General features: G+C 42.8%; 1 protein-coding gene across 1 annotated transcript in view; it reads left to right on the top strand.

Annotated features, from left to right (window-relative positions):
• The first annotated feature begins 354 nt into the window (after window positions 1-354).
• Window positions 355-23600, top strand: part of LOC135816228 (uncharacterized) — a 66863-nt gene continuing 43617 nt past the window's right edge. The window contains exons 1-2 of the mRNA XM_065329635.1: window positions 355-895; window positions 16722-17087. Coding sequence (XP_065185707.1) covers window positions 766-895; window positions 16722-17087 — 496 coding nt within the window. The 5' untranslated portion in view covers window positions 355-765. The remainder of the gene's footprint in view (window positions 896-16721; window positions 17088-23600) is intronic.

The following is a 23600-nucleotide window of genomic DNA, read 5'->3' as shown; positions in this document are numbered from 1 at the left end:
AGTTTCTAAACGATTGGATAACAACAGACGCCCAATTTGGAAAAAATTATGCACAAAGTGATCACAGATTTTATGTGGTATAGATGCTGGCATAACGGTTTTTGCCTATAATAGTAGGTAAGCGTATAGTTTTGAAATGGACTGTAGCTTGTACAACCTTCATGCACTATGGGGTAGTCTCGCCTGTGCATGTGGGCGCGGCGTACACTGCTCATGGTGCAACCTGGGCTTTCCCTAGTAGTACGGTTGCCCGCCGTTGCATGCCAGACACCCCCGAGTTGCGCGCCTAGCCACGCGCGTGGCTTTTGCCTGCTGCTCGGCTGTCCGCGATAACTACGGTTTGCCGTAGGTCTACGCTGCAAGGCTATGTGTGGATTGTTTCGCAGGACCAGTGAGCATTTTCTCATCCTGAACGATAGAGAGTGCAGTCTCTATAGATTAGTCTAGAGGTGAAGGCCTGACAGGGCCAAGACGAACAACTAGTGAGACAGGTTTTGGTCACCCTTTGAGTAAAATCTGATTCAGCGAAATCTTATTCTTTGCAAACCACGGAGGTGGTTGTCGCCTACAGTAGTGCAACAGTCAGTGTACACGTATCGTATCAGGTAGTTTTGGATCCGTCCACCAAATCTAACACATTCTAGTCGATTGACTGATAGGCAGCCTTGCTGAGAGCTAGAACTAGAAGTATTTTTTACTATTGGTGGTGAAGTGGAACTGGAAGAGCTCATCTTGACAGTGGAACGTCAAGTACCAGAATTCAGAATGCTACGTGTGACCAGTGGCAGTGCAAATGGTCAACAACGATGGCGCTTGGACGCATCGGCAAAAGTTCTGATTCAGCTGCTGTTGTACGTGTTATATGCTGGCAGGTGTACGGCCCAGCAGCAGAATGGTAAGAAAATATCTGGTTAGATCATGTAGCACTACATTAGTAATACAATCATGTACTACATGTAGAACAGTGCTGTTCAATGAAATCCAGTTACGTCCCTCAGGTTTGCGCCTTGCATCATTTCACAGCCCAGTATTCTCAAGTCGAGGGCTGCGGAACGCTCAGCGCGTACTTGAGTGACGCGACTGGATTTCATTGAGCAACACTGCACTGTAAAAGCAGAAATTCACAAAATAGTATGCAATATGTACAATCACGTATATAAAAATGACAGAAATGCATTGCAGATATGCCTGTGCGTAATATAATGCATATGGATTCCAGATGTGTATATGCATGTGGCTTGCATGCATAGTTCAAGCCAAAAGTCGTGCATAGCAACTACACCGCTGAACTGTGGCTACAATGTTGGGGATTTGTATGCAAAATGTCACTGAAAACGGCCATTTCGTTCTTTAAAATATGAAAGCACAGATGACCGCGATTGGCCCATATGTTGTAGTCTTTTGCACGCTGAGTCGACTGGTTTTGGTCCGAAAGGCTACGATGCAGCGTTTGGCCCTTATTCCCAATCGATTGAATCCGCCAGTGGCAACCGAACATGGTTTTGGTCTGAGCAGTCACATGCTCATGCGTACCCCAGTCATCTGGTCACTGTGCATGCAGGCTACGTTACTTTCACACCACGGTTCAACTCAAAGGTTCAAGGGTTCAACTCGAGTGACAGGAACACGCTCTAACAGGCTGTAAGTTGTACCCTGCAGGCACAGTGACCAGGCAACGTTTGCAAAAAAAAACGGAAAGCAGAACCGTGGCGATCTACAATTACAACTGTACTTGTTGCAGTGTTCAATTTTGATGAAGAAGCAAAGTAAACCCGTATCCTGAATTGTAAAATCTTGCTCTGTTTATTTCTACCCTTTGCATGTACATGGGTGCGATGATCAGAGTGCTGCTTCCTGATGTTGAGCTTTCTGCTCCGACGGTTGCTGTTCTTCAACTCCGTCGCAATCCACTCTTTTCTTCGTACCACGCTCAAGTTCTTCATGAATTCAGTTGTGAGTTTGGTGCCTTGTCTTGGCCTCGAAGCACAGATCCAAACCGCTACGCTTTAGAGGCACAGTCCAGGAATCCATGGTCATCGGAGAAAATCTAACTAAACTGTTGGATAGACAGAATCACACGGTCAAAACCAAAGGCAAAGGCATAGTGCGGAAACAAGAAAGAGCATCGATATCAGTTCCTCGTATCCAGTACATGGTGTGTTCCAAGCTTGCAAGCGCACTGAAATTTGGCCTTCAGCCGCTTGTATAAGCTGTGGCTGAAACAAGCGGGAAAAACGGCTGAGAGTCAGCCACGCGGCTGAAAGTCGCTTGCAGGACATTTTCGGCTGAATCGAGCTCGGTGTGACTGCGGCCTATTGTCAATGTCAAACAGATCGTGCAGGAGAAGACTGGGATGTTGGCGTCCAGTGTACAAATACTAGTCACGTTTCCTGCGTCTTTTGCAGGATACAGGATAGACTCATCACTGTAGAGTCCACTACTTCATGAGTTTTATTACAACTTGTAAGACAGCTATTTGGTCACTCTTTCAGTAAAATCTGATCCGGCAAAATATTTTTCTTTTCCCAACCACGGAGGTGGTTGTCGCCTACAGTAGGGATTAGTGCAAGAGTCAGTGTGTATCGTATCAGGTAGTTTTGGATCCGTCCACCAAATCGAACATGTTCTAGTCCATTTACTCATACTAGGCAGCCTTGCTTTGAGCTAGAACTAGAGCCACGTCAGGCTATGAAGTATTGGTGGTGAAGTGGAAGGGCCCATGCTGACAGTTGTACGTCAAGTGCTATGCTATTGTGTAACTACTGTAAACCGTGAAATTATTGCCTGATGGTCTAATTTCTGTGAAATTCGCGACCGCGTGGAAATCGCGAAATTTAGACAGCGTGAAAAGGAGATCCATGAAAGGTTTAGCAAGAATGCCACAGTAGTATATTCTGCAATCGCAAAATTAAAACCTCGCAAACCTGTCCGGATTCTGAAAACGCGAACTAAAAACTCCGCGCAAATTTCACGCTTTACAGTAGTGGCCACAACGATTGCGTTTCGACGCGTTGGCAATTTTTCTGATTTTTTTATTCAGCTGCTGTTGTTTGTGTTATATGTGGACACGTGCACGGCCAAGAACGAGAACAAAGTACCGTATTTTACCGGTTGTAAGTCGACCTCGGTTATAAGTCGACCCCCCATATCCGGAGGTCTCAATTCTGCGTTTAGAAGTTTTCACCAAAAGAAGCATTACTAACCACTTCCTGCTACTGACACATCAACAAATCATGTAAACATTCCTTATTATTATTCAACGCAATAAATAGAGTAAGCTGCGCACTCAGTACAAACACCATAAGCAAAACTTGTTTTCATGTAAATAAAGAAGCTTGTTCCTAAACGTTTTCGTCGCCATCTCATCAGAGGATTACTGGCAAATCAACAAAAGCTCCTAACTCAATATATATACGCACAATGCAAGTAATAATTTAGACCCTAACTAGCGCGATAAAATGAGAGCTGAAAGAAACATTACACCATTCAACGATATCAGGTGACAACAGATGCGATAAATTCACCACTAGAAAGTTACCATGCAACCACAAACGAGAACTACTGATCTAAATTCACAAACAATTTCAACGTAAACAAATTCTTTTTCTGCCTACACAAAATCGGCTTGGTGGTAAAATGTAAATAGACTCCAATACACGCAAATACCTTTGACTACGTGAACGAGACCAAACAGAAAAGCAATCATCAGCATAACTAGAACGACAATCACTATTCTGAACAAGATGGTTGGCGATAGAAGATTCATACACCCTAACAACGCTATTATTATTATGACGACTTTATTATTATTATCAAGAGTCCATAACCCCCCAGAGTGTGCAACTCCAGGTTGGGGTCTGGCGCAACGAAATCCAAACATTGCGTCATCCGGTCCCCGGGCAAGCATGGGCGGATGGGGCCATATCCCCATGTGCATATCTGGTACATCCGGCGGGGGTTCCAAGTTGAAGGTTGCTTTGAAGCAAGCCACGGAAGTGTCACGTAAAACGTTTGCTGCACGCGCACGGGCTATGCAGTGTCAGCAGAACGGCTTTGATTTCACAGTCACAGAATTTTTTTATTTCAAGAGAGTTTCTCTGCTCGTTGTCTGAAAAGCTTGTATTGGGAGAGTTCGTGACTCCGGGATAGCAAGAATAGGCATGGATATAGATTTACAAGATTTGATGGAAATAGCTCTTGGCACACGGCATGAAGACCCGATCGATTTCGAAGTAGAGGTGCTTCAACCTGCAGTGAATGTTCCTGCTGGGTTCACAACCAGACGGTTCAAATTGACGGGTGTTCCATTGCATGTGAGAAGCACAGACTTCGAGCAATCAATCTCTATCCAGGTGCTGGAAGAATTAACAATTTCCAACACTCGACAATCGAGAGAAGAAAATGAGGAGCCCAGATCGAACAAAAACTGACGAATATCGTCCACAGAGACACTGCACTCCGGCGACAATGGGGAGCGCTTTGCTTTAGGTTCAACAGTGGCCATTGTTCTTCTCTTATCGGAGAGACACTCAAAAGAGAAAACTGTTCGACAACTCTAAAATAATTCTTTGTGTACTTGAGCCTTTCCAGGCGTGTTACGTACAATACCTGACCGTGGATTCGTAAAGAAAGACCCCAAATTGGGCAAACGGGCGAAGTAGGTCCGGGCCAAACTTCCCATTTCGTCATAGCTACTCACTACATGACGTATGAAGTTTGGATTTCGTTGCGGCACTGATTTGTGCTGAGAAGGATCACGAGTTGCACACTCTGGGGGGTTATGGACTCTTGTTATTATTATTGTCCTGGTGGTGACAGTCAATTTTTTCTTCAGACTTTTCCCGTTTGTCTCTTTCCCTCAAACCAGTTAATATTTTATGACTTGGGGCTCCCCGCGTGCTAGTTTGTACGTGAAGTGTGTGGGTTACAGTGAGGGCTGCGTCCCACCCGCCTGTGTGGATTCACAGGAAGTGTGAGTTACAAAGTCTGAAGAAAATGTTGAACAGTCTCTGCTGGGATGACGACTACACCATAGCTCAGTGGTTAGAGCATCGCTGGCTACAAGCGAGGGTCCCTGGTTCGAGTCCTGGTGGTGACAGTCAATTTTTTCTTCAGACTTTTCCCGTTTGTCTCTTTCCCTCAAACCAGTTAATATTTTATGACTTGGGGCTCCCCGCGTGCTAGTTTGTACGTGAAGTGTGTGGGTTACAGTGAGGGCTGCGTCCCACCCGCCTGTGTGGATTCACAGGAAGTGTTAGGTACGAAGTCTGAAGAAAATGTTGAACAGTCTCTGCTGGGATGACGACTACACCATAGCTCAGTGGTTAGAGCATCGCTGGCTACAAGCGAGGGTCCCTGGTTCGAGTCCTGGTGGTGACAGTCAATTTTTTCTTCAGACTTTTCCCGTTTGTCTCTTTCCCTCAAACCAGTTATTATTATGAGTCTTTATTCCACTCCAAATTGAAAATAAAAAATAAAAATTGGAGGTATTACACTAACTCACCGGACTTATCATAGCCAAAGGTAAGCAGCACGGAATAATATATGGAAAAAAGTAAGGTAGAGAGAGAGGAAGGGAGAAAGGCGCATGTACCATCACAGGCATTAAAGCTCAGAGGTATCATGGCAACAGGTATTGCAGAAAGGGGAGCATCAGAAGTTGGCGAAAAATTCAGGCCGGCAAAGCTCATCACTGGGCACAACTTCCAATGCGCACCCACAGAAAGATCAAATACGAATACCCACAGAAATACCACAGTGTTTCAATTACAAACTAAAACGAATACAATAACATACAGAGCATAAAAAGCCCACCAGGGACAGCGAAGAGCCCTATGCTGCACCCAAAACAGATCTTAGAATGGCCATCGAGCCAAGGATAGCAGCCTGCTGCAGTTCATGAAGGTGCCGCTCTTCTCCACATAGCTGCTTAATTGAGGTAGCCGCTTCCTTCGTCAGGCCACCAAGAGCACCAACTATGATGGGCACTACGGACACTGCCTCTCGCTGCCAAATCTGCCCAATTTCCACTGCGAGGGGCAAGTACTTCGCTCTCTTTTCAGCATGTTTTAGTGTTACTCTATGATCCAGTGGCACACTGACATCAATAAGTTGGACTGACTTGCCATCGTCCCACACAAGATCCGGCCGATTTGCTCCAACCATCCTATCTGTAGGGATTGGCATTTCCCACATTAACTTACGGCCTTCACTATCCTCGACGTAGTGTGGCAAGTGGCCAGGGGGAGCAGGAGATACCAGTCTGTAGCGATGACAGAGTGCCCGGTGGACCATAGCGGCAAGACGATTATGGCGAGTAATGTATGCCGTCCGTGCCAACACGGGGCAGCATGCCAAAATATGGTCAACAGTCTCCCCCGGACCTCCACACAAACGGCACACGTCCACCACGGAAGTGTCGCCAATAACCGATCTTTGGTAGTTCCTGGTATTAACCACCTGATCCTGAGCAGCAAATACGGATGACTCAGTGGATGGACGCAATGTTGGAGACTTTAAGAAGTTGAATGAGAGAGGCATGTCCAATACACCGCCACTCCTCTGCCAATAGCGACCATGCAGGGGCTTCTGCCGCAGAGAAGCTCGGGTGGAGGTTCTGATAGCAGACTTAACAACGTCAGTTGTTGCACCTCCGATGTCCAGGATGTTGAAGTGCTCCATTGCCGTGGCCGCCCGGGAGATGATCGACTTTGTAGGCGGAAGATTTTCATGATGAGCATGCAGCGCAGCAATCAGCGGCAGGTCAGAGTGCGCCTGGAGATACCTAGACAGGCGGATGTATTTCCTCTCTAGCAGGTGCTCAACCGATACAATCCCTCGGCCGCCCTCAGATCTCGGCAGGTGAAAGCGGATGGTGGAAGATCGTGGGTGGTGTGCTCCCACTGCGTGGAGCGCACTTCGGACATTCCTGTCGAAGGTTGCAATAGCATCCTTCGTCCATGGCACAATACACAAGCCATACGACAGCACTGGGATGACATAAGAGTTAATAGCACGAGAGAGGTTGCAGGCGTTGAAAGATGTGTGGGTCACCAGCCGCAATCGCCTCCTGAACTCTTTGGTGGTGGCCACCTTAACAGACTGTTCCGCCATGCCAAAACACTCCCTTATGCCAAGGTAGGCATACACGGAGCCGTCCGCCAAGGAGGCAATGCTGGAGGCTTGATCTACTGTGACAGTTGCTGGCTGATCTGGATTATTATTATTATTATTATTAACTGGTTTGAGGGAAAGAGACAAACGGGAAAAGTCTGAAGAAAATTTTTTTATTATTATTATTATTATGACTTGGGTCTCCCCGCGTGCTAGTTTGTACGTGAAGTGTGTGGGTTACAGTGAGGGCTGCGTCCCACCCGCCTGTGTGGATTCACAGGAAGTGTGAGTTACGAAGTCTGAAGAAAATGTTGAACGGTCTCTGCTGGGATGACGACTACACCATAGCTCAGTGGTTAGAGCATCGCTGGCTACAAGCGAGGGTCCCTGGTTCGAGTCCTGGTGGTGACAGTCAATTTTTTCTTCAGACTTTTCCCGTTTGTCTATTTCCCTCAAACCAGTTAATATATTATGACTTGGGTCTCCCCGCGTGCTAGTTTGTACGTGAAGTGTGTGGGTTACAGTGAGGGCTGCGTCCCACCCGCCTGTGTGGATTCACAGGAAGTGTGAGTTACGAAGTCTGAAGAAAATGTTGAACGGTCTCTGCTGGGATGACGACTACACCATAGCTCAGTGGTTAGAGCATCGCTGGCTACAAGCGAGGGTCCCTGGTTCGAGTCCTGGGGGTGACAGTCAATTTTTTCTTCAGACTTTTCCCGTTTGTCTCTTTCCCTCAAACCAGTTAATATATTATGACTTGGGTCTCCCCGCGTGCTAGTTTGTACGTGAAGTGTGTGGGTTACAGTGAGGGCTGCGTCCCACCCGCCTGTGTGGATTCACAGGAAGTGTGAGTTACGAAGTCTGAAGAAAATGTTGAACGGTCTCTGCTGGGATGACGACTACACCATAGCTCAGTGGTTAGAGCATCGCTGGCTACAAGCGAGGGTCCCTGGTTCGAGTCCTGGTGGTGACAGTCAATTTTTTCTTCAGACTTTTCCCGTTTGTCTCTTTCCCTCAAACCAGTTAATATATTATTATTATTATTATTATTATTATTATTATTGTTATTAACGCAATAAATAGAGTAAGCTGCGCACTCAGTACAAACACCATTAGCAAAACTTGTTTTCATGTAAATAATTAAGCTTGTTCCTAAACGTTTTCGTCGCCATCTCATCAGAGGATTACTGGCAAATTAAAACTAGCTCTAAACTCAATATATATACGCACAATGCAAGTAGTAATTTAGACCCTAACTAGCGCGAGAAAATGAGAGCTGAAAAAACATTACATCAATCAACGATATCAGGTGACAACAGATGCGATAAATTCACTACTAGAAAGTTACCATGCACCACAAACGAGAACTACTGATCTAAATTCACAAACAATTTCAACGTAAACAAATTCTTTTTCTGCCTACACAAAATCGGCTTGGTAGTAAAAATGTAGATAGACTCCAATACACGCAGATACCTTTGACTACGTGAACGAGACCAAACAGAAAAGCAATCATCAGTATAACTAGAACGACAATCACTATTCTGAACAAGATGGTTTGCAACAGAAGATTCATACACCCTAACACCACTACTAGAACCAGTACATACTTTGGAATTACGTGACAATGAAACCGACTTGACATTCCTTGCCGCTACTGCCACTCCAGACGAAGCCGATGTAGATGTCCGTGATTGATGTAATGTTTTTTCAGCTCTCATTTTCTCGCGCTAGTTAGGGTCTAAATTACTACTTGCATTGTGCGTATATATATTGAGTTTAGAGCTAGTTTTGATTTGCCAGTAATCCTCTGATGAGATGGCGACGAAAACGTTTAGGAACAAGCTTAATTATTTACATGAAAACAAGTTTTGCTAATGGTGTTTGTACTGAGTGCGCAGCTTACTCTATTTATTGCGTTGATTACATTTTTATCTCCACGTAAGCTTTTTAATTATTATTATTATTTTTAATAACGAAGGTACGTGTTGGGTCGTAAGTATCCACGCAAACACACATCCAGTCAAAATAAGGCACTTGTCAAAGTATCCGAACGTTTTCGGTCCCTTCTCATCAAGGATTATACAGGGAATGGCTCAAGTTGGAAAGACTAAAACTTATATAGCGTAAAGATATGAGATAACAACACTCGTGACAAGGTGGAAAAAGTATCAAGTTCAGCACGACACAAAACTCGAAGGAAATAATAATAGCGACAAGAACATAGTGAGCAAATTAAGTTACATTGTTAACACCTCGACGAGGAGTAACACCAAACAATTGTAGCGACAACACATTTTCTTTCTGTACGCAAAGTTCAGGATCTAACTTACGGATATACAAAGCTTCTAACACAGCCAGATGCAACGCACATCTACCACGTGACAATATTGAGAACACATTATCACTGTACAACTCACGACAATTGGTACGGGCTGACAGATGTTGCTTGATGGACGAAGTGCGATTCTTAGCTCCGTTGGGTGTAGTCTCCTCCAATGTCCCGTCATCTCGCCTCTTCGCGGCATCACCAATATTGTCACGTGGTAGATGTGCGTTGCATCTGGCTGTGTTAGAAGCTTTGTATATCCGTAAGTTAGATCCTGAACTTTGCGTACAGAAAGAAAATGTGTTGTCGCTACAATTGTTTGGTGTTACTCCTCGTTGAGGTGTTAACAATGTAACTTAATTTGCTCACTATGTTCTTGTCGCTATTATTATATCCTTCGAGTTTTGTGTCGTGCTGAACTTGATACTTTTTCCACCTTGTCACGAGTGTTGTTATCTCATATCTTTACGCTATATAAGTTTTAGTCTTTCCAACTTGAGCCATTCCCTGTATAATCCTTGATGAGAAGGGACCGAAAACGTTCGGATACTTTGACAAGTGCCTTATTTTGACTGGATGTGTGTTTGCGTGGATACTTACGACCCAACACGTACTTTCGTTATTAAAGTATTATCCGCCTCCGACTTCTTGTAAAATTATTATTATTATTATTATTCTCGTATCCGTCCCGAAAGGGACTCACGACGGCAGAATTAACCGTGAGCATGTGTGTGTGAGAGTGGGAGAACGAAATGAAAAAGAAAAGAAGAGTCTTGTAATAAAGGTCAAATTTAAGAAGAGCAGTACTAGACTAAATGGCTGAGCAGATGTTACTCCATTGTTTTCTGTCGCGGGCATAGGTGCCGAGATCACGAAGGCAGCTGGGCTTAAAAATGCAGATAGGTGTGAGGCGGACGTCTCGCTGGAGACTTGTGGTGAGGCAAGAGCGGGGTGCACCTATTCGAAAGGGCTGACTGGTAGCATATGTACAGAAAGCAGTGAGAGCAACATTTGCAGGGATGTCACTTGGCTGGCGTAATATATGTCCTAATAGCTTCCACCTGTCCCGCTTGGCCATTTCAGATACAGAGCACTGGCCAGTAACAGCATATAAATCTGCATTCGAGATGACATCTGGGTAGGTTATTCCAAGGGTACACCGCAGCTGTTTCCTATGAAACACATCTAGGCGCTTTTCTTGTGCACGGGACAGGCCATGGCAAGCAAGGTTGTAGGTCAAGATTGGTAGAACGAAAGTGTTGTATAAACGAATTTTGATGGGTGTAGAAAGCAGGTTGTGTTTGAACCATAACTTCAGAGTGTCTCCAAATGCTCTTGCGGCCAAGCCAATACGGCGCGTTACGTCCTCCCCGGAGCCGTATAGCGAGCCGAGTGTCTTCACCTATCGCCAAGCTTCTTTACCACGAGTTGTGCCGACCTTTCTAGATGTTGTAGAGGTGGCATCTCCCAAAGTGGGTTCCAGGTAAATACGGATCCACTCAGTCTTACTGGTATTGACGGTAAGACCCCATTCGGAGAAGACGCCTGCGATGACGGGTAGGGCGCTGGTAAGGAATGATTTTGATGTGGAGATGAAGTCTACGTCATCGGCGTAAGCTGTTTCTTCAGGTAGAATGTTGTCTGCTGATGGTCGGGCTGGCAGTCGGTCACGTACCATTCGTAGGGCTGCTTCCAAATAAACCGTGAACAGTACCGGTGACAAACCATCGCCCTGGGGGACCCCCCGAGCTGTCTCAAAAGGTGCGGACTGTGCTTCGTTCACGCGAACTGTCAGCGCCGTGCCAGATAGCAGGTACCTAACCAGTCGTAAACCGTCCGCGTCTCCAATTTTCTCTTGCTCCATGACATCAAGCAGCTTTGTGCGGTTTATTGTGTCAAAAGCCTTGCTCAGGTCCAGCCCTAGCACGTAGATAGTAGTGTTGAAGCGTTCAACAATTGATGCCAGGATCCGTTTGCAAAACACAATGTCTGCGGTTGATCTGTTTTGACGGAACCCGGCTTGCGATGGAGATATATATCGCTCTACGCCAGCTCTGATCCGGCTAAGTGTGATGAGGGACAAGATTTTTCTGGCAGTAGTCAGCAATGTTATCGGACGCAAATTGTTCATGGGGCCTTTTGGTTTACCTGGCTTATGCAGAGCGATTAGTACACCATCTCCAAGGGACGCTTGGCTGTGCTGAGTGAATACATCGTTGAAAATGCTGCTTAGGCATTCTGCAAGTGCAGGGCCTCTGTATTTGACCAGCTCGGCCGGTATGTCATCAGGCCCGCAGGAGCGTTGGTTCTTTAGACGACTCATTGCGCTCGCTACCTCTGCTGTGGAAATCGGTTTATCGAGGGGTTTCGGTGCTCCTGTGAATGGCGTAACCGCTGGCTCTGCAGCAGTAGGAGAGAATTTCCCAGTGTAATGCTCAGCTATTCTATCCGCTTGCTCTCCTGGCCCAAGGACAGCCTTGCCGTTGTTGTCTACAATGGTTAAATCTCGTGGGCACTTTGGTTTCAGCAGTTTTATCGCTGCAAACATCATTGGCCCGTTCTTGAGCGACTCCACTTCTCTGATGCGGCTCTCAAGATGCTGTAACGCCAGCTGTCGAGACAGGATTCGGACTTCCTTCTGCACTCTGTTACGCTGCACTCGCAGCTCATTTCTTCTATTCATGTTTGGTGTGCTATTAAGATCCATACGCAGCTTCCTCTGCAATTCTGAGAGTTTGTCTACCTCATCCGTAGCGTAGGGTAGCTTGCTTCTGCTCGGTGTGTATCCGACTACTCCAGTTGCCACCTTGCGAATGGATGAGCATGTTGCCGTGAGTCTTGCGCTTGCTTCTGCCACATTGAGGAGTTGAGGTGCCGCTTCTTCCATTTTCGTTTGGTATAATTTCTGCATTTTCTTGTCATTGACCAGTCTCATGGTGTTGAACTTGCGTTTGTGGATTGTTTTGCCTCGGTTCCACACAGGGTGAAGAGCTTTAAATTTTACACGGGCCATAACTAGGCGATGGTCAGAAAAGGTTCTTGTGCCAGCGTATGACCTGGCGTCCTGCAGCACAGCTCTTTGTCTCGAGTTACATAGTATGAAGTCGATCTGATTGAAGATCCTTTTACCGGCTGGGCTCTTGCCTTCCCAGGTGGTTAGATGTCTGCTTGGGTGTTGGAAGCACGTATTGCTCATTAGAAGATTGTTCATTTGCGCAAATTCAATGAGAGCGTCTCCATTGGCATTCCGCTTGCCTTTACTGTATTTTCCCAGGCACTCTTCATAACATCGCTTACGGCCCACTTTGGAATTGAAGTCTCCCAGCACCAGTATAGCTGAGCTGCCCCGGACGTCGTGTAATACTTTCGTCAACTGGTCATAAAACTTATCGAGGACTTCTGGTTTTCGCTCCGATACAGCTGAGGTGGGACCGTACGCGTTCACCAAGCTCAGCAAAAACGTCCGTTTTCCACCGCTGCAAGGTAACTTGAATTGCAGTACGGCCAGCCGCTCGCAGTCCGCCGGTGTCCAGGAGCGGTACAGGAACGGGCTCAGGCGGGGGCTACCAAGAAGCCCAAGCCGTACGCAGGAGTTTCTGGCTTGAAGGTCAATAGTCGATATCCTTCAAGCGTTGCCGTTACGTTGTCTTGTATCTTGGTTTCTTGTAGAGCGACGACGTCCGCGGAGTAGGTCCTTGCATCCGCCACCAGGTCGCGTTTCTTCGCGTCCATAGCAAGTCCACGTACGTTGAAAGTCGCCACTCGCCATTCCGTTGTCAAACAATTACTATCACAATTATCATTGATGGTCGGAACCATGGAAGACGAAAATAAATAAACGTTGAATGAATGAAAGAATGAATGCGTCGATAATGCCGATAGACTAAGTTGGTGCTATTCCTAGCTTACCAGAGAGGCAAAGAAAGGAACACTCTAGGCAGTCAACCCAGAGTCCACGCTACCTGATGAGCCAGGAGCTCAAAAATGAGCAACCGGCCGCCAGGAGCACACCATCTGTATACATATACAGATTCCTTATTGGAGGGTATAATATCCCAATCCTTGAAAAAGGCCAATAAACTGGCAAAATGTGTACACTTGGTGCACTCGTGCATGCAGTGCAGGTCATTTTTGGTAAGATACTGATAGTTTCCTGTCGAAACCCGGTTGTAAGTCAACCCCACCCTTTCTACTTCTATTTTTAGTCATACAACAGGAAAAATACGGTACCTGGTAGGACGGCTCTGCATTCTGAGTACTGTAGTGAATTCTAAGTCCGTGTCACAGGGTTTAGTAAATCTTCACGAAAAGTCCGAGATTTGCAAAATTTCGGTCAGCGCCGTGCTTCACACCGGATAAATTTCCGAAGAAAAGAAAGAAAGGTAACTCAACCCATCTGTTTTTGCTTCTTGCATACTCTACTAAAGAAATTATCAAAAAGAAGCAAAGAAAATAGTTAAAAAGTGAAGAACAAGTTCTGGTCCATGGCTGGAATGAAACCCGCTATAAATGAGTCATGACTAGACCCCTGGTATAGAAAAGCCTACTGATGCAAACACAACCACTCCCTATGTACTGTTGTGCACATTGAAATCTGTTTTGAACTGAAGCAGCCATGGGGTGCTGGCCGTGCAGACGTGAGCACTGCTGGTCCAGTTTTTACAGTGTTAACATGAACTACAGTACGTGTATGGAAGGTGCCGGCCTTGCTCATTCCACCGCATTTCATTGTCCACAGTGATAACTTCGCCGGTAAGGGAGAAAATGGTGAGAACAGCAGTATGGGAGGCTATGTACAAAGTGCATGCAGGCTCAGGGGGAAAGGATGCGCAAGGAGGCAATGTAAGGGAGAGCTTAATCGAAAGGTGTATCCATGACATACGACAGAGCACACAAGACCGTCACAGCCGGGGCGGCTGGGGTGGCCTCACTTTTACGGCCAATATACATAATATTTGTTTGGAGCGTACTGCAACAAAGTGCGATGATCGCAACTGAGCGCAAACAAATAATAAAGAATAACAAAGAATCATTGTCCCCTTTGTTGCAGAATTAAAAAGTCTTTCATTGTAGTTACACTGAAATGTTTGCAATTGGCTTCAATGTTTGAAAATTTCCTGTGGGAGAACCCCCGGACCCCCTTGCATGTCCGCCGCCCCACCTCCCAAGTCGGTGCAATGGGCCTGGCACAACAGTAAGTGGGAGGGTAAGAAGTGCAGCTGCAACCATATCTGCACTAAAGCAGACAAGACAAAGGTGTGAATGCAACTGTAACATCAATAGCGATGGGTACTACACCCACAGCCCCTGTAAAATGTACTTTGAAGTAGCAAATTGCAATAGACCTATCTTGGAAATAGTGTCTGGTTTTGAAATGTGGCAGGTCAACAGAGAGTCAATTGTTCAACACACTCTGTATGTGTATATGTTGTACTGTTGCTTTGTGACTGCTGATAAGCACGTTTACATTCTTCATTTCAGTCTTACTGGTGTATATGCACTGGACAAATGTATGCACTGGCAGGAGAAGCTAGTATACTCATCCTAGGGAACACAGCGCCCATTCCTTGGATGAGTTATCTCGTCCACGGTCCTCAAAGGGTTAAGCTTAAAACCTTGACAAACCTCCGCGAGCGGCGACGTCGGTCATAACTGAAAGTGACGGCACGAAAACACTGTCCTGGCTCTCAGCTGTGTGAGCCCCTCCGTCAAGCGCTTCCCCTGGCCTCGAGGCGGCCCAAGGAGGGATACCTCAGGCCTTCACGAAATGTACAAGTGTCTGCAACTTCCAGAAAACGGAGACTAAAAAATCATAACCGCCCCCAACGAGCACATGCACACACGTACACACACAGGAAAGCACACACACACACACACACATACACGAACACACACACATACACGAACACACACACATGCACACACACACACACACATGCACACACACACACACACATACACATGCACACATATATGCACGTGCACACATGCGCGCGCGCACGCGTGCGCACACACACAAACACACACACACACACATCTGACATCGCATGCATTTGCTAAGCAAGAGTAAACGAGAGCATTTGAGTATGCGACGTGGAGAAAATAATCTGCGTTTTTACATACATGCCACATACATGTCACAGTGTACGCTTCTCGTTGGCTGAATTTGAAATAAACGAGAAGCATTGTTCTTTCGAATGACGAACATCTGCGATGCGTGTTTTCTGTGTTGTTTTTGTGTTTTTCTATTTTATTTTATTTTTGATGCTGATGTCATGGTAATAACACAGGTCGCGCAAGCGCGAAAAAGCGCTTGCACAGTTTGAATCAGTCTCTTTTTTGTCTTGCATTGCAAGGGCCCACCCACTCGCCCTTGTGTTTGCCTTACTAATAGAATTACGGTGTGCGGTGCCAGCTGTTGGCAGGCTTGTTTTGTTTTTTGTTTTTTTGTTTGTTTTTTCGTTTTTGCTGTTGTTGTTACTGGTTAGGGATCAGTACCTTCTTATTCCGTAGAATTTTATCGATATTACTAGGGCTGAGTCGGGTAGCATTTTCTTCGGGTATCGGGTCCGGGTAGTTTTCCACGGGTAGCACGGGTACCCGATCGGGTAATGTTTCCATGGTAAGACCACAATGCACACCGGCCCCTTCCCTTACACACTGGGTAGACATGCATGTGTATTTGTACACGTGCACTGTAGACCTCTCTCTCTCTACTCTTTCTACATGATGTCATCTGCGACTTCGGGTTTTTGGGTACGATTCAGTACCCGTCTACCCGAGGTCCTCACGGGTAGCACGGGTACCCGACTACCCGTGCACACCACTAGATATTACCCTTGAAGAATAATGCAATATTGCAATATAGCTGCCCTCAGCCAACCCTGCAATATGGCTGCCCGCAGCCAACCCTTTTTGTCTTGCAATATGGCTGCCCGCAGCCAACCCTGCACTTGTTATAGCTGATGTGAGGTATGAGAAAGAACTACCTTGATCCATTAGTAACTTCATTTGCACGTCCTTGTTCAGCGCTTGTGAATATTTGTCACGTACATGCACGTATCTCCTGGTAACTCCTTCCACTTCTATATTCATCCACAACCGAACTTTTCTGCATGAATAGCTCCCCTCACTGTTTCAGTCACGGGATTCCATTTATTTGTGGAAGAAAACGTTCTGGAACCTTTGCTACTTTGTTTTGTTACATGAGTGCACATATCTTGTTATTCATTGCTGTTGTATTCATTTCTGTTCATAAATGTTCTATGTGTTAATACAGTGAACACGTGGGTGGATTGTGGCAATGAAGGTGAAGTGTTTGTTACAAATACCATGAAAGGCTGGGTTGCAGGTGAAGAGTTCTGCCAGACACTCGGCAGCCACCTGTTCAGTTCTCCTCAACTTACAGCCTGCAAAGCTATGCTAGTGGGAATACTTGGAAAGGTGACAGTCCATATCAGCTACACAAGGTTGCTGGATAAACTTCACTTCCGCAATGTTGGGAACAACTTGAAAGTTTCTGACAACACCGTTACTATCCATCAAAGCTTGGATGATTGTTCCAGTCAATATCTTCCGGGAAATTCACAGCCATTTGACGAGGGGTGCCCAACACCGCGTGCTGTCGTTTGTGGAAGGAATACCAGTAAGATACTAATAATTGGTGTTGTGAGAAAGATACTAATACCGTATGTCTGCACCTTTTTAAAAATCCCATGGACTTATATTCGATTATAAAACCAGTCTCAGTTATAAAACCATGGACTTATATTCGATTATAAAACCAGTCTCAGTTATAAAACCATGGACTTATATTCGATTATAAAACCAGTCTCAGTTATAAAACCATGGACTTATATTCGATTATAAAACCAGTCTCAGTTATAAAACCATGTACTTATATTCGATTATAAAACCAGTCTCAGTTATAAAACCATGGACTTATATTCGATTATAAAACCAGTCTCAGTTATAAAGCCATGGACTTATATTCGATTATAAAACCAGTCTCAGTTATAAAACCATGGACTTATATTCGATTATAAAACCAGTCTCAGTTATAAAACCATGGACTTATATTCGATTATAAAACCAGTCTCAGTTATAAAACCATGGACTTATATTCGATTATAAAACCAGTCTCAGTTATAAAACCATGGACTTATATTCGATTATAAAACCAGTCTCAGTTATAAAACCATGGACTTATATTCGATTATAAAACCAGTCTCAGTTATAAAACCATGGACTTATATTCGATTATAAAACCAGTCTCAGTTATAAAACCATGGACTTATATTCGATTATAAAACCAGTCTCAGTTATAAAGCCATGGACTTATATTCGATTATAAAACCAGTCTCAGTTATAAAGCCATGGACTTATATTCGATTATAAAACCAGTCTCAGTTATAAAGCCATGGACTTATATTCGATTATAAAACCAGTCTCAGTTATAAAGCCATGGACTTATATTCGATTATAAAACCAGTCTCAGTTATAAAACCATGGACTTATATTCGATTATAAAACCAGTCTCAGTTATAAAACCATGGACTTATATTCGATTATAAAACCAGTCTCAGTTATAAAACCATGGACTTATATTCGATTATAAAACCAGTCTCAGTTATAAAACCATGGACTTATATTCGATTATAAAACCAGTCTCAGTTATAAAGCCATGGACTTATATTCGATTATAAAACCAGTCTCAGTTATAAAGCCATGGACTTATATTCGATTATAAAACCAGTCTCAGTTATAAAGCCATGGACTTATATTCGATTATAAAACCAGTCTCAGTTATAAAGCCATGGACTTATATTCGATTATAAAACCAGTCTCAGTTATAAAACCATGGACTTATATTCGATTATAAAACCAGTCTCAGTTATAAAGCCATGGACTTATATTCGATTATAAAACCAGTCTCAGTTATAAAGCCATGGACTTATATTCGATTATAAAACCAGTCTCAGTTATAAAGCCATGGACTTATATTCGATTATAAAACCAGTCTCAGTTATAAAGCCATGGACTTATATTCGATTATAAAACCAGTCTCAGTTATAAAGCCATGGACTTATATTCGATTATAAAACCAGTCTCAGTTATAAAACCATGGACTTATATTCGATTATAAAACCAGTCTCAGTTATAAAGCCATGGACTTATATTCGATTATAAAACCAGTCTCAGTTATAAAGCCATGGACTTATATTCGATTATAAAACCAGTCTCAGTTATAAAACCATGGACTTATATTCGATTATAAAACCAGTCTCAGTTATAAAACCATGGACTTATATTCGATTATAAAACCAGTCTCAGTTATAAAACCATGGACTTATATTCGATTATAAAACCAGTCTCAGTTATAAAACCATGGACTTATATTCGATTATAAAACCAGTCTCAGTTATAAAACCATGGACTTATATTCGATTATAAAACCAGTCTCAGTTATAAAACCATGGACTTATATTCGATTATAAAACCAGTCTCAGTTATAAAACCATGGACTTATATTCGATTATAAAACCAGTCTCAGTTATAAAACCATGGACTTATATTCGATTATAAAACCAGTCTCAGTTATAAAACCATGGACTTATATTCGATTATAAAACCAGTCTCAGTTATAAAGCCATGGACTTATATTCGATTATAAAACCATGGACTTATATTCGATTATAAAACCAGTCTCAGTTATAAAACCATGGACTTATATTCGATTATAAAACCAGTCTCAGTTATAAAACCATGGACTTATATTCGATTATAAAACCAGTCTCAGTTATAAAACCATGGACTTATATTCGATTATAAAACCAGTCTCAGTTATAAAACCATGGACTTATATTCGATTATAAAACCAGTCTCAGTTATAAAACCATGGACTTATATTCGATTATAAAACCAGTCTCAGTTATAAAACCATGGACTTATATTCGATTATAAAACCAGTCTCAGTTATAAAGCCATGGACTTATATTCGATTATAAAACCAGTCTCAGTTATAAAGCCATGGACTTATATTCGATTATAAAACCAGTCTCAGTTATAAAGCCATGGACTTATATTCGATTATAAAACCAGTCTCAGTTATAAAGCCATGGACTTATATTCGATTATAAAACCAGTCTCAGTTATAAAGCCATGGACTTATATTCGATTATAAAACCAGTCTCAGTTATAAAGCCATGGACTTATATTCGATTATAAAACCAGTCTCAGTTATAAAGCCATGGACTTATATTCGATTATAAAACCAGTCTCAGTTATAAAACCATGGACTTATATTCGATTATAAAACCAGTCTCAGTTATAAAACCATGGACTTATATTCGATTATAAAACCAGTCTCAGTTATAAAACCATGGACTTATATTCGATTATAAAACCAGTCTCAGTTATAAAACCATGGACTTATATTCGATTATAAAACCAGTCTCAGTTATAAAACCATGGACTTATATTCGATTATAAAACCAGTCTCAGTTATAAAACCATGGACTTATATTCGATTATAAAACCAGTCTCAGTTATAAAACCATGGACTTATATTCGATTATAAAACCAGTCTCAGTTATAAAACCATGGACTTATATTCGATTATAAAACCAGTCTCAGTTATAAAACCATGGACTTATATTCGATTATAAAACCAGTCTCAGTTATAAAGCCATGGACTTATATTCGATTATAAAACCATGGACTTATATTCGATTATAAAACCAGTCTCAGTTATAAAACCATGGACTTATATTCGATTATAAAACCAGTCTCAGTTATAAAACCATGGACTTATATTCGATTATAAAACCAGTCTCAGTTATAAAACCATGGACTTATATTCGATTATAAAACCAGTCTCAGTTATAAAACCATGGACTTATATTCGATTATAAAACCAGTCTCAGTTATAAAGCCATGGACTTATATTCGATTATAAAACCAGTCTCAGTTATAAAACCATGGACTTATATTCGATTATAAAACCAGTCTCAGTTATAAAACTATGGACTTATATTCGATTATAAAACCAGTCTCAGTTATAAAACCATGGACTTATATTCGATTATAAAACCAGTCTCAGTTATAAAACCATGGACTTATATTCGATTATAAAACCAGTCTCAGTTATAAAACCATGGACTTATATTCGATTATAAAACCAGTCTCAGTTATAAAACCATGGACTTATATTCGATTATAAAACCAGTCTCAGTTATAAAGCCATGGACTTATATTCGATTATAAAACCATGGACTTATATTCGATTATAAAACCAGTCTCAGTTATAAAACCATGGACTTATATTCGATTATAAAACCAGTCTCAGTTATAAAACCATGGACTTATATTCGATTATAAAACCAGTCTCAGTTATAAAACCATGGACTTATATTCGATTATAAAACCAGTCTCAGTTATAAAACCATGGACTTGTATTCGATTATAAAACCAGTCTCAGTTATAAAACCATGGACTTATATTCGATTATAAAACCAGTCTCAGTTATAAAACCATGGACTTATATTCGATTATAAAACCAGTCTCAGTTATAAAGCCATGGACTTATATTCGATTATAAAACCAGTCTCAGTTATAAAGCCATGGACTTATATTCGATTGTAAAACCAGTCTCAGTTATAAAGCCATGGACTTATATTCGATTATAAAACCAGTCTCAGTTATAAAGCCATGGACTTATATTCGATTATAAAACCAGTCTCAGTTATAAAGCCATGGACTTATATTCGATTATAAAACCAGTCTCAGTTATAAAGCCATGGACTTATATTCGATTATAAAACCAGTCTCAGTTATAAAGCCATGGACTTATATTCGATTATAAAACCAGTCTCAGTTATAAAGCCATGGACTTATATTCGATTATAAAACCAGTCTCAGTTATAAAGCCATGGACTTATATTCGATTATAAAACCAGTCTCAGTTATAAAGCCATGGACTTATATTCGATTATAAAACCAGTCTCAGTTATAAAGCCATGGACTTATATTCGATTATAAAACCAGTCTCAGTTATAAAGCCATGGACTTATATTCGATTATAAAACCAGTCTCAGTTATAAAGCCATAGACTTATATTCGATTATAAAACCAGTCTCAGTTATAAAGCCATGGACTTATATTCGATTATAAAACCAGTCTCAGTTATAAAGCCATGGACTTATATTCGATTATAAAGCCAGTCTCAGCTAAAAAGCCATGGACTTATATTCGATTATAAAGCCAGTCTCAGTTAAAAAGCCATGGGCTTATATTCGATTATAAAGCCAGTCTCAGGTATAAAGCCATGGGCTTCATAAATGAAATGACATTTGACGTATGTTTTGAAAAAATGTAGGAATAAGTACTATGCTAACAAACTTACAGCCCAGGAGGAAGGGTGAACAGGTGGATTTAGATTGAAGTTTCTGTGTGGACTTTGACTTTTATGGCATGGCGTAGTGGGTGAGTCATTTTCCATCTACATAGCTAGGAAAGCAGTGGTATTTCGAATATAAGGCCATGGCTTTAAAGGCGCTGCTGACATACGGTCATGATTATAATAATGATTTTTAAGTGATAACCCTTTCTCTACTGAACTCAATATATGTGGAGAATAGTGCTCTAGGCATGTCGATGGGATCTCCTACTGAAAAGAAATGTCATGTGTTTAGAGAAGAGTACAAAGTTACAAAGAAAGGAAACAAAGCAAAGGAGCACATCCAATGATTGCGAAAATCAGGGGCTGGTATGCCATCAGTGTAGTGAATGTATGGGCAAAAGTACTGGAAGAGGGGATGTTTGAATTCGGGGAGACAGATTATAGAAGTGAAAACTGGCGGTAAGCAGTTCCATAGCCGATGCTGGCTTTGTGGAAAACCAGAGGGGAAAACACATACATGACAGTAGTTAAGAACATTCAGTTTGTTCGGTTTTCTGGGACTCAAAAACACAGACATGGAGGAAGATTCAATGTAATGTAACTAAAGAGGAGATTTGTGAAAAAAAATGTAAGAACTCAAGGTCACAGAGGTCACTTGATTGTGATTTTGTTTCATATCTATCTAATCACGGTTACTTTCTTACTCGTCAAAAACATCCCTGCTACCTTTCAAGATAAAATTATCTCAACGCTCCAGTTCAGCTTTGGTAAGGATATACATGTAGGACCAGGCTGAGGTGGCATGTTCCAGCGGCGGGTGGACATGACCTTTCTACAGATTAGTAAGGCATACTAAGGGGCCAAATGCCAAGTTTTTTTGCCATAGGGCAAAGTTTGAAAGAATGCAACACAAGAAGAAACTAGAAAATATGCTCTCTGGCGATCGACCAGATTTTTATGGAGCGGCTCTTCAGGTGCCTTTGGATCTCCCATGGTCCCAGTACATGTGTAATGGGTGGGGAAATGAGAGCTTGGATCTCTGCTTTCCAATGCACTTTGAATCGTGTAAATCCGTCGAGTTTGAGAAAGGAGGTGAACGAAAGGGTGAGATGAAGTTGTGGGAATCTGAGGCATCGTAGGGAAGCTTGGAGAGGATATGGAAGTAGCCCTGACATGCTTATTGTGCTGAAAACGTTACGGAGAGCTTGATTTGATAAAATGATCTTTCCAATGAGCCATGGCTGTAGGGACGCCACCACCCTCTGTGGATCACGACGCAGATGCAGCTCCACCAAGGTAACGAGATAATTAACCCTTTACCGTTTGTACGTACAAATTTCGACCGCTCGCGGTCGATGACTTCTATGCGCACAGCGCTGGACTGGTTCACCGCAGAGAGCTGGGATTTTTCCTACTGGTAGCCAGATGTACGCGCAGAGGGTGCCGAGAATTTTTTTTGTGTTGCAATATAAAAAAACGTAAAAATCGCGACTTGAAAAATGCGCTTTGGGAAAAGTGCGTACCCTGCGACTTTTGGTATTGCCTGCAGATTATTTCGACTTTTGCGCTTTGGGAAAAGTGCGTACCCTACGACTTTTGGTATTGCCTGCAGATTATTTCGACTTTTGCTTGAGCTGGCCTCACGACTGTCTGCCCTGCTGTGCAAGCCATGGACGCGGAGCAAGCTCTTTCGCTTCTGGAGACCCTTCCTGACGACTCTGTTGCTGCCTCATCCAGCGAAGATGAGTTTGTGGAGCC

Source organism: Sycon ciliatum, chromosome 4 (genome assembly GCF_964019385.1).
Source record: "Sycon ciliatum chromosome 4, ocSycCili1.1, whole genome shotgun sequence".
NCBI classification, from domain to species: domain Eukaryota; kingdom Metazoa; phylum Porifera; class Calcarea; order Leucosolenida; family Sycettidae; genus Sycon; species Sycon ciliatum.
This window is presented reverse-complemented; position numbering and strand designations above follow the sequence as displayed.